The sequence below is a fragment of the Chlorocebus sabaeus genome, chromosome 5, assembly GCF_047675955.1.
Source record: "Chlorocebus sabaeus isolate Y175 chromosome 5, mChlSab1.0.hap1, whole genome shotgun sequence".
NCBI lineage: Eukaryota > Metazoa > Chordata > Mammalia > Primates > Cercopithecidae > Chlorocebus > Chlorocebus sabaeus.
In genome coordinates this window covers 15,188,279-15,207,114 of record NC_132908.1, presented here as the reverse complement: position 1 = coordinate 15,207,114, position 18,836 = coordinate 15,188,279, and the positions used below count along the sequence as shown (strand labels likewise).

At 48.4% G+C, this 18,836-nt stretch overlaps 1 protein-coding gene across 1 annotated transcript in view; it reads right to left on the bottom strand.

Moving 5' to 3' along the window:
• ABCC1 (ATP binding cassette subfamily C member 1 (ABCC1 blood group)) overlaps positions 1–18,836 on the bottom strand; it is a 192,634-nt gene that overhangs the window by 96,020 nt on the left and 77,778 nt on the right. The window contains exons 6-9 of the mRNA XM_007986551.3: positions 14,091–14,152; positions 10,686–10,817; positions 2,654–2,884; positions 1,333–1,510 (exon numbers count right to left, since the gene is read on the bottom strand). Of these exons, the coding sequence (XP_007984742.3) occupies positions 1,333–1,510; positions 2,654–2,884; positions 10,686–10,817; positions 14,091–14,152 (603 nt within the window). The remainder of the gene's footprint in view (positions 1–1,332; positions 1,511–2,653; positions 2,885–10,685; positions 10,818–14,090; positions 14,153–18,836) is intronic.

Below are 18,836 nucleotides of genomic sequence, written 5' to 3'. Positions count from 1 at the left end.
GTGCCACTGCACTCCAGCCCGGGGGACAGAGCGAGACCCTGTCTCAAAAAATAAAAATAAACAAAAAATAAAAACACTGACACCTGGGTGCAACCTCAGCAATCTCAATTTCACTGGTCTGGTACAACCTAGGTGTCAGGAAGCTTTTTTGAGACAGGGTCTCATTATGTCACACAGGATGGAATGGAGGGCTACCATCAGGACTCACTGCAGCCTCCAACTCCTGGGCTCAAGCGATTCTTTTAACTCAACCTCGTGAGTAGCTGGGACTACAGGTGCGCACCACCATACTTGGCTAATTTTTTTTTTATTTCCTGCAGAGTGGGGTCTTATTATATTGACCAGGCTGGTATTGAACTTCCAGCCTCCAGTGATTCTCCCATCTTGGTCTCCCAAACTGCTGGGATTATAGGCATGAGTCACGATGCCTGGCCTGTAGCAGTTTAAGCTCCCCAGGTGAGTCTAATTCACAGACAGACCTGAGAATCACCCTTCTAGTTCATCAAGCACCTGCAAGACTGTCTCTTCCTAACCAAAGGGCCAAGCAGTTTCCTTGACCTCGAGACCAAAAAAAAAAAAAATGTATAGGGATCAAGAAGATAATTTGGTTCCTTTGAAACTGGATGTACACAAATGCCTGCTACATACTCTTATCATGCAAGGAATGTGCCACCTGCTCAGTTCAAATTAAGAGTGACAACAGGCTGGGTGCAGTGGCTTATGCCTGTAATCCCAGCACTTTGGGAGGCTGAGGCAGGTGGATCACCTGAGGTCAGCGCTTCAAGATCAGCCTGGTCAACGTGGCAAAACCCTGTCTCTATTAAAGATACAAAAATTAGCAGGTTATGGTGGCAGGCACCTGTAGTCTCAGCTACTTAGGAGGCTGAGGCAGAAGAATTGCTTGAACTCAGGAGGTGGAAGTTGCAGTGAGCCAATATCATGCCACTGCACTCTAGTCTGGGGGACAGAGTGAGACTCGCTCTCGAAAAAAAAGAAAAACAAGAGTGACAGTAAGCCGAAACACAGAATGTTAATAGCAGAACGAGGATCCAAATTGGATTTCCCCACATGGAGGGCCACCAATCCACTTAAGAAACTCAATTACCCAGAGCTGATACACAAGGACATCTACACGCCAACCCTTGAAATCAGCTTTGCTAACGTACAATGCCTGATGCCCAGTGTCCATGCCACCTAAGGCCATGGAAGCTACCCTCATCCTACTGCTCCGGAAGCTGGGCTGGAAATCTCCACGCTGGTCTCAGAGTAACCCAGGGCTGCAGGAGGGGATGTCAAAGTCGGGCCACATGCCAATGGCACAGCGCCCCCTACCTTCCGATAGACAGCCCCAATGACGGCGGTCTTGATCCTCATGCCGCTGACGAAGCAGATGTGGAAGTACTGGTGCAGCACCAGGGTCTGCAGGCAGGCAGCGACGAACAGCAGCGCGGTGTAGAAGTAGCCCTGCCAGTCTGGGGCCTTCGTGTCATTCACGAAGTTGATGAGCAACCTGCAAAGGAGCAAAGAGAGGGCCTGGAATGACTTGTGACATGTGGGGGCAGGGAAAAGGGCTTCAGTGTTGGCATTCCAACGTTCTCCTGAGCCAGACAGGCTAGACACTATCACTTCAGTTTCACAGATGGAAAAACAAGTCCACAGCGCTGATCTGGCTGTGCAGGTGGCCCAAACCGCTCATAACAGAGGCCTCTCTCTTGGGGTTGTGTACTAAATACTCTAGCTCTCTCTCATCACCAGCAAGTCACCCAAAGGAATTGCATAGGGAACACCAGGGAAAGAGGTAGGGAGGGAAAAAGAATGAATGTGTAGCCCCTGAGTCACAGAGCAGCACAGAGCCAGGGAGGAGAGAGGCAACCTCCTTTCTGACTCCCCGGTTCCTGGTTGCAGTTTTGTTTTGTTTTTCTCTTTTTTTTGGAGACAAAGTCTAGCTCTGTCACCAAGGCTGGAGTTCAGTGAAGCAATCTTAGCTCGCTGCAGCCTCTGCCTCCTGGGTTCAAGCAATTCTTATGCCTCAGCCTTCCGAGTACCTGGGATTACAGGTGTGTGCCACCACGCCCACCTAATTTTTGTATTTTTAGCAGACGGTTTTGCCATGTTGGCCAGGCTGGTCTTGACCTCCTGACCTCAGGTGATCTGCCCGCCTCAGCCTCCCAAAGTGCTGGGATTACAGGCATGAGCCACTGTGCCCAACCCTGGCTGCATTTTTTCATGAGATCTGCTGGCGTTTCCTTGCTCTTGGTTTCCCAAGACAATGCCATACCCTCCCCATTTGGGTTTCAGGGGAGCCTAGTGGGTTTCTGTTACTTGCAAACAAAGTGGTCTTCACTAATATGGTAATTAAGTAAGGCGTAAAGCAAAGCTAGGCAGTGACAGTGGCTCACATCTGCAATCCCAGCACTTTGGGAGGCCGAGGCAGGATGATTGCTTGAAGTCAGAAGCTTGAGACCAGCCTGACCAACATTAAAAAGCAAGACCCTGTCTCTATTTTTTTCAAAAAAGCTAAGGTAAAAATGGAGACATCTGGTTATGAGCCCACTTCAGGACACAGCATGACCCTGGGGTTATGACTGATGCAAATGAAAGACCAAACCCAAGGAGGGAAAACGGAGCCCACCTGGGAGGAAAGGGGTCTTACTTTAAGATCTCCGGCCCGGAAAACATCATCAGGTCGTGGATGGCCTTAAAGAAGAAGCTCATGAGGAAGTAGGGCCCAAAGGTCTTGTATAACACCTTAAACAGGGAGGGGTTCCACTCCTTCTGTGGGGACTTGACAATCAAAGCCTCCACCTCCTCATTCGCATCCACCTTGGAACTGTCTTTCGGCTGGGCAGGATCCTTGGAGGAGTACACGACCTTCACTGGCTGCCTGGAACACAAGGAGGTGAAGCCGTTGTGGCGTCTGCCAGTGACGCAGCACCCCCACCGGAGGGACATGGCCAGGGAAAGTCACCCTTCAGGGAAGGCAGAGTCAAAGACGACAAGCCCAGGGAGAGGGCAGCTCAGCACAGCGGTTACAAACACGGACTCTAGAGCCACCGGCTCAAGGTCTGGCTTGGCCACTGGCCAGCTGCGTGGCTTCAGGCAAGGTCCTTAAACTCTCTGGGCCTCAGTTTCCTCCTCTGTGAAATAAGGATAAAAGCAGGACCTCCCTCCAAGGTAGGTAAGATTAAACGAGTTGAATAAGTGAAAGACTGAGAAAACTGATGGCTCCAAACTGATCTAGAGTCAAGGTAATCCCTATCAAAAGCCCAGCTGGCTTCCAGGTAGAAATTAATGAGCTAACTCTAAAATTCACATGGAAACTCAAGGATCCACAACAGTCAAAGCGATCATGAAAAATAAGAACCAAGTTGGAGGATTCACAGTTCCTGATTTCAAAACAATACAAAACAACAATCATGGCCAGGCATGGTGGTTCACACCTGTAATCCCAGCACTTTGGGAGGCCAAGGCGGGTAGATCACTTTGGGTCAGGAGTTCAAGTGAGACCAGCCTGACCAACATAGTGAAACCCCATCTCTACTAAAAATACAAAAATTAGCTGGGTGTGGTGGCAGGTGCCTGTAATCCCAGCTACTTGGGAGGCTGAGGCAGGAGAATTACTTGAACTTGGGAGGTGGAGGTTGCAGTGAGCCCAGATCGCACCATTGTCTCAAAAACAAACAACAACAATAGGCCAGGCACAGTGGTTCATGCCTGTAATCCCAGCACTTTGGGAGGCCGAGGTGGGTGGATCACCTAAGGTCAGGAGTTCAAGACCAGCCTGACCAACATGGAGAAATCCTGTCTCTACTAAAAATACAAAATTAGCCAGGCATGGTGGCGCATACCTGTAATCCCAGCTACTTGGGAGGCTGAGGCAGGAGAATCGCTTGAACCCAGGAGGCACAGGCTGTGGTGAGCTGAGACTGCACCACTGCACTCCAGCCTGGGCAAAAAGAGTGAGACTCCATCTCAAAAAAAAAAAAAAAAAGAATAATAATCAAGACAGGCAAAGTGACAGGCATATATAGATATACAGTTCAATGCAAAAAAAAAAAAAAAAAAAAGAGAGAGAGAGAAAGAGACCAGCCAGGGCAACATAGCAAGACCCTGTTTCTAAAAAAAATTTTTTCTTCACTAGGTGCAGTGGTTCATGCCTGTAATCCCAGCACTTTGAGAGGCTGAGCGGGGTGGATCACTTGAGGTCAAGAGTATGAGAACAGCCTGACTAACATGGCAAAACCTCATCTCTACTAAAAATACAAAAAATTAGCCGGGCATGGTGGTGGGTGTTTGTAATCCCAGCTACTTAGGAGGCTAGGAAGAAGAATCGCTTGAACCCAGGAGGAGGAGGAGGTTGCAATGAGCTGAGGTCGCGCCACTGCACTCCAGCCTCAGCACTAGAGCAAGATTCTGTCTTAAAAAGCAAGTAAATAAAATTGACTGTGATGATGACTGCACAACTCTGTGAACACACTAAAAATCAATAAATTGTATGTTCTGCATACATGAATCGTGTGGTATATGAATATCTCAATAAAGCTGTCACCAAAAAACTAGTCTTTATCTTACAGGGATTTTTTTTTTTTTTTTTTTTTGAGATGAAGTCTTGCTCTATCACACAGACTGGAGTGCAATGGTGCGATGTCAACTCACTGCAACCTCTGCCTCCCGGGTTCAAGCAATTCTCCTGCCTCAGCCTCCCGAGTAGCTGGGATTACAGGCGTGCACCACCACACCTGGCTCATTTTCATATTTTTAGTAGAGACGGGGTTTCACCATGTTAGTCAAGCTGGTCTCGAACTCCTCACCTCAAGTAATCCGCCTGCCTCGGCCTCCCAAAGTACTGAGATTATGGGCATGAGCCACTGTGCCCGGCCAATAGTTCATTCTTGTACATCAGTTAGTATTCAGTCATGCAGATGCACATAACTAGTACATCTGTGTGTTCACTTGCTAATATTTGTCTGGCTTACCTCCAGTTTGGGTTATCACAAAGTAGCTAAGAACGTTCCTGTACCAGTCTTTTATGAACATATGTTCTCAGCTCTCTTGGGTGGATGCCTGGGAAGGGAGTGACTGGTGGTATGGTCACTATGTCTAACTTAAAAAAAAAAACTGCCAAACTCTTCCAGATTCACAGAAACATTTCACATTCATGCCAGCAGAAACCATAGTCCAAAAGGGCCCTAAGCTCTGAGAGGCCATGCACAAAAGAGAACATAAAACCACTACACACAAACCAATGAAGCACTGGGTTTTTAAACCCACAGGTAGAGCAGGGAGATCACTCACACCTGCCTTTCTTTTCTTTTTTTTTTTTTTTAGATGGAATCTCATTCTGCCACCGAGGCTGGAGTGCAGTGGTGCAATCTTGGCTCACTGCAAACTCCACTTCCCAGGTTCAAGCAATTCTCGTGCCTCAGCCCCCAAGTAGCTGCCGAACGCCACCACACCTGGCTCATTTTTGTATTTTTAGTAGAGACAGGGATTCACCATGTTGGCCAGGCCAGTCTCGAACTCATGAACTCAGGTGATCTTCCTGGCTCAGCCTCCCAAAGCGCTGCAATTATAGGCATGAGCCACGATGCCCAGCCATACCGGACTTTTGAGAGGGAGTCACTCAGGGGTGGAGAGAGGCGGTAAAGGGATCCAGAAAGTCACGCAGACCCCTCAGCCCAGGCGTCCCTCACCTGATCCCCGAGCCTAGGACACCCAGCAGCCCTGAGCTGCACAGGCTGCATTCCTTTCTCTGGTTAACTAAAGGGATCTGGGTGTAAGGGGCCACACCAGGAAATTCCAGCCTAGGACAGGGTTTTCCTTATCACTCTCTCCAGGTTCACAGGGGTTACAGGTGCCAGATCTGGCTTACGCCTCTGGGAATAAAGCAAGCAATCCGTCTACCAATGTCCCAAGGAAATGACCCCCTGGCCCCATGCTGAGCATACCTAAACACCAAGGTACTCACAGAGGCAGACCCCTCTCAGGTGGCCCGCTTTCAAGCCGATAGACCCAGTTCTCACCACATTCTCCCCGGCAAGATGGAAGCGTACAGATGAATAAACACAACTTGTACAACTAAAACCTGCCCAGCATTTACTCAGGACTAGGGCACAGCTTATCATGACATGTATCTCACTGAATTCTCAGAAAATGCTCTGGGTAAAAAATGGAGGCTCCGGTCAGGCACCGTGGCTCACACCTGTAATCCCAGCACTTTGGGAGGCCAAGGTAAGTGGACTGCTTGAGCACAGCCTGGGCAACATGGCGAGACATCATCTCTACAGAAAAAAACAGCCAGGTGTGGTGGCGCATGCCTGTAGTCCCAGCTACCTGGGAGGCTGAGGTGGGAGGATCACTCCAGCCTAGGAGATGTAGGTTGCAGTGAGCCGAGATTGCGCCACTGTACTCCAGCATGGACGAAAGAGTGACTCCCTGCCTCAAAAAATAAATAAACAGAGGCTCCCAGTGAGGCATGAAGGGACTTCATGGACAGCCCTTGAGGTCCCCATCCTGGTCTCCCTGCCTTCACTCTTGTCCCTAATATCCACCTTCCTCAGGGCAGCCTGGGTTGTCATAAACCAGAACTCAGCTGGGGGTGGTGGCTCACACCTATAATCCCACCTACTTGGGAGGCTGAGGCAGGAGGACTGCTTAAAGCCAGGAGTTGGAGACCAGCCTGAGCAACATAGTAAGACCTGTCTCTATAAAAAAAATTTAAAACCGCCAGGCGCAGTGGCTCACACCTGTAATCCCAGCACTTTGGGAGGCCGAGGCAGGTGGATCACCTGAGGTCGGGAGTTTGAGACCAGCCTGACCAACATGGAGAAACCCCATCTCTACTAAAGATACAAAATTAGCCAGGCATGGTGGTACGTGCCTGTAATCCCAGCTACTCGGGAGGCTGAGGCAGGAGAATCGCTTGAACCCGGGAGGCGGAGGTTGCAGTGAGCCAAGATCGCGCCATTGCACTCCAGCCTGGGCAACAAGAGCAAAACTCCGTCTCAAAAAAATAAATAAAATATAAAACATAAATTAATTAATTAGCCAGGCATGGTGGTGTGCACCTGTAATCCCAGCTACTCTGAAGGATGAGGTGGGAGGATTGCTTGAGCCCGGAATTTCCAGGCTGCAATGAGCTGTGATCACGCCACTACAATCAAGCCTGGGCAACAGAGCAAGACCCTGTCTCTAAAACAAATACATACATACATACATACAGACATACAACAGAACTCACGTCACACCACTGCCCTGCAGAAAACCTGCCCGTGTTCTCACTGCACCTGGAATCCCACCCTGACTCTCAGAGGAGACCCCTGCAAATCCTTCTCCTGCTTGATTTCCCCCCTTTCTCCTCCTCACTCACTTTACTCAAGCCACACAAGCCCCTGTTGCACCACGAGCGTCCTCAGACCCTTTGCACTTGCTGTTCCCTCTACCTGGAAGGCCCTTCCTTCCCCAGAGACACACAAGGCTCACTCCCTCCGATGCAAGTCTCTGCTCAAATGTGACCTTCTCAAAACAGACATACACGGTCAGCTGGGCATGTTGAACAAAAACACTTTCAAAAGCAGTAACACTCAGGATGCCAGATGCTCGGAAAGAGGCAGAGACAGGCTTAGGGAGGGACAGGCACGTGCTCACCAAGAGTCATGGCCGCACTGGGTAGAACTCTGACCACTGTATCTAAAATAGCTCCCTAGGCCGGGCATGGTAGCTTCATGCCTGTAATCCCAGCACTTTGGGAGGCCAAGGCAGGAGGATCACTTGAGGTCAGAAGTTCGAGACCAGCTTGGCCAACATGGTGAAACCCCATCTCTACTAAAAATACAAAAACTAGTCAGGCGTGGTGGCATGCACCTGTAATCCCAGCACTTTGGGAGGCCGGGACAGGAGAACTGCTTGAACCCGAGAGGCAGAGGTTACAGTAAGCCGTAATCACACTACTGCACTCCAGCCTGGGTAACAGAGAGAGACTCCATCTCCAAAACAAACAAACAAAAACAACAATAACAACAAAAAAAAAGCTTCCTCGGTTACTCTCACCCTCACTTCCTCATTTTTATCTCACCCCAGCACTATCACTCTCCAAAGATCTTGTCAACGCATGTTTCACAACCAACGTCCTATCTCCCATATAGAACGTTGATGGCGCCCAACTAGAGTGTGTCTCTTGTGTTCCACTCTCTGAACCCTCAGGGACTAAACATCACTAAGCACAAAAGCAGCAGTCAGTTTCATCTGCTCAATGGATTAAGGGCCAGCCCAGTGGAGGAACTTCTTGATTCAAACTCTGTCCTCCTCCAGAGGCTGTGATATTGGCCTCTCTCACGGTATTTCCAGGAATGTGCTCTCCTGGCAAGCTCCCGGGGACACAAAGGTGGGCATCCTTCCATGAGAGGAAGCCGAGCCAGGAGATCAGCAGAGGCGTGGATGACGAGGAATGCTGAAGCCCACACTACAAATGTGGCCTGCTTAGCACGGGGGATCCTGCAGGTGAGGCCGAAGGGATCCAGATGTGATGGGTGATGTTAGGGGTCACGTTGACTGGGTTAAGGGCTACCCAGATGGTTGGTAAAGTGTTATTTCTGGGTGTGTCTGTGAGGATGTTTCTAGAGGAGACTGGCATTTGAATCAGTGGGCTGACTAAGGAGGATCCATCCTCGCCCCATGTGGGTGGCACCACCCAATCAGCAGAGGGTCCAGGCACAACAAAAAGTCAGAGTAATGGCAAATGCAGGCGCTCTCTCTTCTGCAGCCGGGATGTCATCCTCTCCCGCCCTTGGACATCGCAACTCCAGGATGTCTGGCCTCTGGCCTCTGGGACTTACCCCAGGGACTCCAGGTTCTCAGGCCTTTGATCATGGACTGAGAATTCCATCATCAACTTCCCTGGGTCTGAGACCTTCAGACTTGGCCTGAGCCATGCTACCAGCTTCCTGGGTTCTCCAGCTTGCAGATGACCTAGTGTGGGACTTCTCAGCCTCCATAATCACAAGATTCAGTTTCCCTAGTAGATTCCCTCTCACTCTTGATCCAACCATCCATCCATCCATCCATCATCGATCAATCATACACCTATCATCCATCTATCTATCATCTATCCATCCACCTATCATGTACACATCCACCACCTATCCGTCTATCATCTACCTATCATCTATCATCATCTATCATCTATCTATCTATCTATCATCTATGGGTCCATCCATCCATCAGTCCTACTAGTTCTGTCTCCATGAAGAACTGTAATAAACAGGGACGCCACCTCCGCCTGCCAAAGACCTTCAACTGGGTCATGGACATGGGCCATTTCCTTACAATGCTCAGCCACAGAGGCCCAAGTTCTATCTATCTGCCTCCCACAAGACAATTTCTCCCATCACCTGGACCACCCAAACAGCCTCCCACCAGAGTCATGACATCCTCTGCTGATATCCTAGTGGCTGGCACCATGGATGTCCCAGATTCCCACCCACCATCTGGGTCTGACTAAAGGTCTGTATCCTGGGCATCCCCGGAACAGAATGAGGAACTGAACCCGGGTCTGGGGTTTTTCCCTGTAAGGCCAATGGGTCTATGGGGAATCCAATGCACCAGATTGGCCCCCTCACGGCTTATCGTAGTAAACTTACCCCGAAACAGGCAACAGGAACAAAAACAGCTGTTCTACTAGCCCCACAGCAGCAATCCACTGGCCCCACGTCACCTGCAATTTCATGTTTCAGCTCGTCCAGGCTCAGGACACGTCTTATGCCCTTGTTTAATTTGCAGCTGCTTTTCTTTCTTACTGTTACGTAGAATAATAACGCATCGTGCAACTAATGGCGTCTCAAATCTGATAAGTTAAGGTATGTGCAGCGGTGGCCCTGGCCTGATTCCCAAAGAATGACAGAGGAGGCGCAGTGGGGCATGCCTTACATAGAGGGCAGAGTATAAAATCCAGTACAGCCAAAATCACCCTCGAATGGGGCTTCTTTGGCTAAACAGACGTACACGGTCAGCTGGGCATGCTGGACAGAACATTCAAGCAGCAAGAACATGCAGGAGGCCAGATGCTAAGACAGAAAAAGTGAGACTGACTCAAGGAGGAACAGTCACGGGTCATGGCAAACAGCATCAACTGCCTGCTTGGACAGCATTCTTCTTTCTTTCTTTTCTTTTCTTTTCTGTTTTTTTTGAGACGGACTCTCACTCTGTCTCCCAGGCTAGAATGCAGGGGTGCAACCTCAACTCACTGCAACCTCCGCCTCCTGGGTTCAAGTGATTCTCCTGCCTTAGCCTCCTGTGTAGCTGGGATTACAGGCGCATGCCACCACACCCAGCTAATTTTTGTACTTTTAGTAGAGATGGGGTTTCACCATGTTGGTCAGGCTGGTCTCAAACTCCCAACCAAGTGATCCACCTGCCACGGTCTCCCAAAGTGCTACGACTACAAACATGGGAGCCACTGCGCCTGGCCTCTTTCTTCTTTTCTCTACCCAGTTGCCTTAATGACATGTGAGATTCTACCCCATTTGGCAGAAAAGTAAACTGAGGCCAGGAGGAGAAGTGAGGCATCTTGCCCAGAACCACAAAGCTAGTAACAGGCAGCATTGCCAGGGCCCCACGCTGGATTCAGGCCATAGTAGTGGAAAGCAGGTGACCAGGGCATCCTGGAGGCCAAGGAAACTCACACTTACTTCCTAGTCTTGGCGCATTCCTTCTTCCAGTTCTTTACCAAAACAGGCACGACTTGTTCCGACGTGTCCTCCTTGTTTAAGGACCAGAGGTCACTGCCCTCCAGGGGCTGGCGGTAGCCCCGGACAATCAACCTGGGACCAAGACACAAGGGGGTTAGGCAATGAGAGTCAATGAGAGAAGGAGGAGGACGGGGCTCGCTCACTCCACACGCCTGCTGATGCAGCACAACTGCCCATTGCAAATGACGGCAGCCACGCAGCTGGGAAAGTCAGAATGTGGATGGACATTTCTGCATATTACAAGGTAATTACAGCTCATTCTGTTGGGTCATGCAGGAAAAATGACTTTTTTTTTTTTTTTTTAGTGGTGCATACAAAAGACTTAGGGAAAAAAAGATGATTTAGGAGAGAAATATCAGGATGGCTCTAATTTATTTTTTATTATTCATTCATTCATTTACTTATTTGGAGACAGGGTCTCGCTGTGTCACCCAGGATGGAGGACAGTGGTGCGACTGCGGCTCCCTGCAGCCTCCAGCTCCTGGTCTAGAGCAATCCTCCCACCTCAACCTCCCGAGTGGCTGGGACTTTGGGTGCAAGCCGTTGTGACTAGCTAATTTTTTTTATTTTTTGTTTTTGTGGAGACAGAGTCTCCCTATGTTGCCCAAGCTGGTCTTGAACCCCTGGGCTCAAGCAATCCTCCCACCTTGGCCTCCCAAAGTCTTGGGATTACAGGCATGAGCCACCATGCCCCGCCAACTTTTTAAAATTTTAAATTAAAAAAGGCTGATATGGGCCAGGCATGGTAGCTCATGCCTATAATCCTAGCACTTTGGGAGGCTGAGGTGGGAGGACTTTGTGAGCCCAGGAGTTCAAGACCAGCCTGGGCAACATAGGGAGACTATCTCTACAAAAAGTAAAAATAAAAAAATTAGCCAGTCATAATGGCTCTCACCTGTAGTCCCAGCTACTCAGGAGGCTGAGGTGGGAGGATTGCTCAAGGCCAAGAGGTGGAGGCTGCAGAGAGCCGTGATTGTGTCACTGCACTCCAGCCTGGGCAACAGAGTCAGACCCCATAAAAAAAAAAAAAAAAAAAAAAAGAAGGAAAAAATAAAAAAATAAAAAGGCTGACATGACAAAGCATTAGCAAGCATGAAATCTGGGTGATGAGCTTACTGAGTTTTATTATATTAATCTTTCTATGTGACTCACCCAGGCTGGAGTGCAATGACACGATCTCGACGCACTGCATGGATTCAAGCAATTCTCCTGCCTCACTCTCCCAAGCAGCTGGGATTACAGGCATGTGCTGCCCGGTTAATTTTTGTATTGTTAGTGGAGGCAGGGTTTCACCATGTAGGCCAGGCTAGTCTCGAACTCCTGACCTCAGGTGATCCACCTACCTTGGCCTCCAAAAATGCTAACATTACAGGCATGAGCCACCGCGCCCAGCAGACTAAACACTTTTATAATAAAAGGTAAAATACTTTCATCTTTTGTTCTAATTTTGAACTTACAGAAATATTACTCAAATCATACTAAGAATTCACTCAACTCACCACTTTTAACATGTTGCCATGTGGGCAGTATCATTCTGTCTCTATCCACTGACACGTACACACACACACACACACATACATATGCAAACACACCACCTTTTTCCAAACCATTTAAACAGTTAAAGGTCTGGCATGGTGGCTCGCACATGTAAACCCAGCACCTTAGGAGGCTGAGGTGGGTGGATCACCTAAGGTCAGAAGTGTGAGACTAGCCTGGACAACATAGGGAAACCCCATGTCTACTAAAAATACAAAAATTAGCTGGGTGTGGTGGCGGGTCCCTGTAATCCCAGCTACTCAGGAGGCTGAGACCGGAGAATCTCTTGAACCCGAGAGGCAGAGGTTGCAGTGAGCTGAGATCCTGCCACCGCACTCCAGCCTGGACAACAGAGCGAGACTCGTCTCATTAAAAAAAAAAAAAAAAAAAAGTTAACATACAAGCTCTACATGCCTTATGCCTTTACCCCAAAAAAACTGGAGGCATCCCCTTCCAATCCAGGACATGCTCTTATTCAACTAGAGCACAATTTCCCAAAAGAAGAATGAAAGTTATTAGCATGCATCCGGTGTCCTGTAGTCATGTGCAAATTATATCAACTGTCCCAGTGATGCTTTTCAACAGTAATTTGAAGAAATTATTTAAAACATCTAATTTTTAAAAAAGATGCTTGTCATTAAGACAAAGATGAGAGCAGGCATGGTGGCTCATGCCTGTAATTCCAGCATTCTGGGAGGCTGAGGCGGGAGAATCACTTGAGCTCAGGAGTTGGAGACCAGCCTGGACAACATGATGAAACCCCATCTCTACAGAAAGTACAAAAATCTGCTGGGCACGGGGGAGTGTGCCTATAGTTCCAGCTACTCAGGAGGCTGAGGCAGGAGCATCACCTAAGCCCAGTAGAGTGGGACTGCAGTGAGCTACAATTGTGCCACTGCACTCCAGCCTTAGCAACACAGCAAAAGCCTGTCTCAAAAAAACAAACAAACAAACAAAAAAGATGATGCATATTAGGGGCAAAAAAAGATCCTTCAAACAATCCCCAATAAGATGCTAACGATGGGCAGAAAAAGATGTACAAAAAGAGAACCAGAAGGTAGCTGGACATGGTGGCTCATACCTGTAATCCCAGCACTTTGGGAGGTCGATGTGGGTGGACCATCTAAAGTCAGGAGTTCAAGAATAGCCCGGCCAACATGGCAAAACTCTGTCTCTACTAAAAATACAAAAATTAGCCGGGCGTGGTGGTGCACACCTGTAATCCCAGCTACCTGGGAGGCTGAGGCAGGAGACTCGATTGAACCTGGGAGGCGGAGGCTGTAGTGAGCTGAGATTGACAGAGCCAGACTCCGTTCCAAAAAAAGAAAGAAGACCAGAAGTTGGCATACTAAAATGGTGAAACTGGTTGCCTCTGTGTTTCCTTACTGCTGATCTGTACATGTGGTTTTTTAACCCACATTTCCCATGGTGAGACAGTATTATTTCTCTAAGGAATGGGCGGCAGGAGGGGGGACAATGTTAAGAGTAACTATACCTAATATTTTAAAAACCCAAATCTGAAGCCAAAGCAAGAGCAGTCTAGCCTACGGCTGTCCCAGGCAAAGCCTTCTGCAGAGGTGTAAGCTGCTCACGGCTCCTGTGTATATCACACACAAGTTCATGGAACTGATGGACAGAGGTGGTGTGTCTGAGACCACATGGCCAGCACAGGCAGATTCAAGACAACTGTGCTGAAGAGCGAAGGAGGGAGAAGTCGGGGGGGAGCTGAGCATGTTCATGTTCATTCATTCATTCATTCATTCATTCATTCCCCACCACCTCCCTGAGCTCTGGGGGGCCCAGCCTTACCCTGTGATCCACCAGAAGGTGATCCTGGACAGGAAGGAGGCGCTGGACTCCGGGCAAGGATTCTAGTGGAAAGAAAGCACAGGTTTGGGAGGAAGAGGGAAAGGAACGATTCAACTTTTCATCCAGGTTCAGAGCTTAGCAAGGGGTAGTCAGCTGCTCACTCTTCCTTCCAGAGGACCAGCGTCAGCTCCACACCATTCTGCACCCCAAAAGGATCCTCTCCTAATCCCCAGCAGAAAGAAACTTATGGCAGCTCCTCCAGTTTCAATCAACAGAGTGTCTACCATGTGCAACCATAATACAACATGCTACAGACCTGCCTTATCTTGTATCCCCGTAACAACCCTAGGAGCTGGTGTTAACATCATCCCCACTTCACTCATTCATTCAACAAATATTTTCTGGAGCACCTACTATGTGCTAGGCATTCGACAAGGTACTACAGGGTTGCCTTATATCCCCACAGCAACCTCATGAGTGGGTGTTACTATTGTCCCCACTTTACTCATTTGGTCACTGAATATTTGTTGACCACCTACTATGTGCTAGACACTCTACCAAGAGTTTATATATTTGCATTATTTTATATCCTCATGGAATTCTATAAACATGGTATTACTATTATCTCCACTTCATTCCTTCATTCATCCAACAAGTATTTTCCGAGCACTACCCTTGTGCCAAGCACCCTGCATACAAATCTAAACAAACAGAAATGACCCCTGCCTGTATGGAGCTTGCGGTCTACTGCAGCAATCATCAGTAATACCTGCCAAGATTCTCTACTATTAACAGCTGGCTCTGTTCTAAGTGCTTTACACAAACTACCTTATTTAATCCTCATCCTCACCTCACAAGACAGATGAAAGTAATTATATCACCCCTGTTTTGCAGTTAAAAGAAACTGGGCCTGTAATCCCAGCACTTTGGGAGGCCGAGGCAGGCGGATCATGAGGTCAAGAGATCGAGACCATCCTAGCCAACATGGTGAAACCCCCGTCTCTCCTAAAAATACAAAAATTAGCTGGGTGTGGTGGCAGGCGCCTGTAGTCCCAGCTACTTGGGAGGCTGAGGCAAGAGAATCGCTTGATCACATGAACAAATGCAAAACTACAACTTCTGGACCTAGATGTGCGTCCTGAAGGGAGAGAAATATTACCAACGAGACAAAGTGCGTGCATGGGGGCTGATCTGGTGTACAAAGGTCAGAGAAGGCTTCCCTGAGGAAGACAGTCAAGCTGGCACCTGAAGGGTGAGTAGAGGAGAACTAAGTAATGAGGAAAGGCAACGCATTCCCAGCAGTCAGCAGTGTGTGCAAAGGCCCGGTGGCAGAAGGAAGCATGGCAGACTCCAGGAACCAAGAAGGGGCCTGAGCAGTCTACACTGGAGGCTGTGCACAGTCTACACTGCAGGCCACGTATTTTGGTCTTCATTCTAAGGGCAATGGGAAGTATTGAGAGATTCTAAGCAAGCTATCGAATAACTTATTTCCCAGAGGTATGAAGATGAGCCCCAAGTCAACAACACGCAGGCAAGGAAAGGGACCGACACAGAGGTCCTGGGATGACAGACAAAGTCTGGCTTTCAACATGGATGCATCCAGGTCTCAATTCTGAAACACAAGCTTTAGCAGCAGAGGGAAGAGAGGTCACCACGCAGTAATGAAAGCTTTAGCCAAGGACTCCACTCAAAGTTCCAGCCTTGTGCAGCTCTAACGTGTTTACAGAGCCAGACAAGGCGGCATACTCTCCTCAAGTGGTTTTTCCATTCAAGGCTGGGAGTGCTTTTTAAAAAATACTGTATCCTGGCTGGGTGTGGTGGCTCACGCCTGTAATCTCAGCACTTTGGGAGGCCAAGGTGGGCAGATCACTTGAGGTCAGGAGTTCGAGACCAGCCTAGGCAACATGGTGAAAGCCCGTCTCTACCAAAAATACAAAAAATTAGCTGGATATGGTGGCTCACGCCTGTAATCCCAACTACTCAGGACGCTGAGGCGGAATTGCTTGAACCCACAAGGCAGAGGTTGCAGTGAGCTGAGATCGTGCCACTGCACTCCAGCCTAGGGACCCTGTCTCAAAAAAAAATTTTTTTTTTAATATAAAAAATACTGTATCCGGGCCCTACCCGCACCAGGGATTCTGATTAAGTTTGTTTGGGGTGAGACTGGGGCACTGAAGCTTTTTGTTTCAAACTTCCAGATTTTTCTTGGAAAAGTGGCTGGGCAGGAAATATGCAAGGTAAGCCAAGAACATCTTGTTACACCAGACAACAAGGAAACTAAGCATGAACAGGATTGTTAAAAGGTTCAAGAGCCAAGCAGAAGTGGCCGCTGCAGGCTAAGAGAGGGACAATTTGAGCTTTGACAAGAAGAGTAAGTACAACGGGCTAAAACATATCACACATGGTTTTTTTGTTTTGTTTTGTTTTTTGAGATGGAGTCTCGCTCTGTCGCCCAGGCTGGAGTCCAGTGACGTGATATTGGCTCACTGCTACCTCTGCCCCCTGGGTTCAAGTGAGTCTCCTGCCTCGGCCTCCCAAGTAGCTGGGATTACAAGCGTGAGCTACCACACTGGGCTAATGTTTGTATTTTAAGTAGAGATGGGGTTTCATTATGTTGGCGAACAGGGGCTGGTCTCGAACTCCTGACTCAAGTGATCTGCCCACCTTGGCCTCCCAAAGTGGTGGGATAACAGGCTTGAGCCACCGTGCCCGGCCTTACCACATATGTTTATATACAGAAGTTTCATATTGACGCTGGGAATAAAGAAAAACATCTGATGTTGCCAGTGAACCAGGTCATTGTTTGAAAACAGAAAAAGCAGAAAAAAAACAAGTATTTTCTCCACCTTTCCCAAATGTACTCATTTGGTTCACCAGGGTCAGAGAAGGCTTCCCCGAGGAAAAGTCATTTATTCCATCACTACAGAGTGATGAGTGATCAAAAAAATGAAGGGTACACTCTTTTCCATAAAAATATCCCAGCTAGGCCGGGCGCGGTGGCTCAAGCCTTTAATTCCAGCACTTTGGGAGGCCAAGATGAGCGGATCACGAGGTCAGGAGATCAAGACCATCCTGGCTAACACGATGAAACCCCGTCTCTACTAAAAAATACAAAAAAACTAGCCGGACGAGGTGGTGGGCGCCTATAGTCCCAGTTATTCGGGAGGCTGAGGCAGGAGAATGGCGTAAACCTGGGAGGCGGAGCTTGCAGTGAGCTAAGACCCGGCCACCGCACTCCAGCCTGGGCGACAGAGCGAGACACCGTCTCAAAAAAAAAAAAAAAAAAAAAATCCCAGCTAAAACATGAATAATCATATAATGAACCACTGTGCAACCACAATGGACTACTAGAATATTTCATATAAATTATTATTAAAGGTCACATATATATGTTTTTTGTCAAGACAAGGTCTGGCTTTATTGATCAGGCTGGTCTCAAACTCCTGGGCTGAAGTGATCCTCCTGCCTCAGCTTCCCAAAGAGCTGGAATAACAGGCATGAGCCATCACATGCAGCCCAACAGTTACAGTTTTAAAAATCTTTATCTTTTAGATGTTATCATTAGAGAAAGTTGAACAATGGACATCAGAAACTCTGCTATTTTTGTAACTGTTTGAGAGCCAAACTATTGCGAAATAAAAAGTCATTAAAAATAAACAACAAAAAAATCCATGTCCTTCGGAGATACATACTAAAATGTTCACCTATGCAATGCATGGTAAAGAGCTCATGGCAGCTGGGTGCAGTGGCTCACATGTATAATCTCAGCACTTTGGCAGGCTGAGATGGGAGAATTGCTTTGAGTTCAGGAGTTCGAGACCAGCCTGGGTAACATGGCAAGACCCCGTCTCTACAAAAAATATAAAAATTGGCCGTGCCTGTAGTCCCAGCTACTCAAGAGGCTGAGGCGCGAGAATGGCTTGAACCCAGGAGGCAGAGGTTGCAGCGAGCAGAGATTGTGCCATCACACTCCAGCTAGGGTGACAGTGAGACACTATCTCAAAAATGAATAAAAAGAAAAAGAGCTCTTGGTAGTTCATTATCCTATGCTGTCTACTTTATATTTCCATCATAAAAGGCTAAATAAAAAGCTCCTCCAGTGATTCAAATACATAGCCCGGGCTAAGGATCAGGCTCCACTCTGGGGCTCAGAGGGGTGAAGTTCCCAGCCCTGCCGGTTCACTAGAATCACCTGAGGAGTTTGTTAAGTGCAAGGGCCTAAGGCCCCATCCCAGACCAACTAAATCAGCACCTCTAGGGGGAGGACCCTGACAGCCACAGATTTTTAATAAGGCCATCAGATACAGCGGGTGCATGGACTACATTCCAGACCAACCAAAGCAGAGTTCAGATCCGACCGTGGACCCGGACAGGCCTGGGTTCTAATCCCAACCCTGCTATATTCTAGCTGATGACCTTGGGCAAGTCCCTTCACCTCCAAGCCTCAGTTTTTACATCTGGAAAATGGGAGTCATTTGTCCTACTGCTTGCTTGACCTACCCCACAGGACTGCCAGGAGGGACAAGTGACATGAGGCCCATGGGACTGTGTCGTAAAGCGGAATTTCTCCGACCTAAGGCGTGGAGGTAATGGTGTTTGCTTTGTAGGCTGAGTAGAAACGCTGCATTGTAGGCTGGTTTTTCATCCGGAAGAGCTGACGCCTTCCTGCCCACTCCCAGTTGGTGGGGTGGGTTATCTGGGAATTGCAAATCCATTTCACCTGCAGCCCAAGCCCTATACACTGTG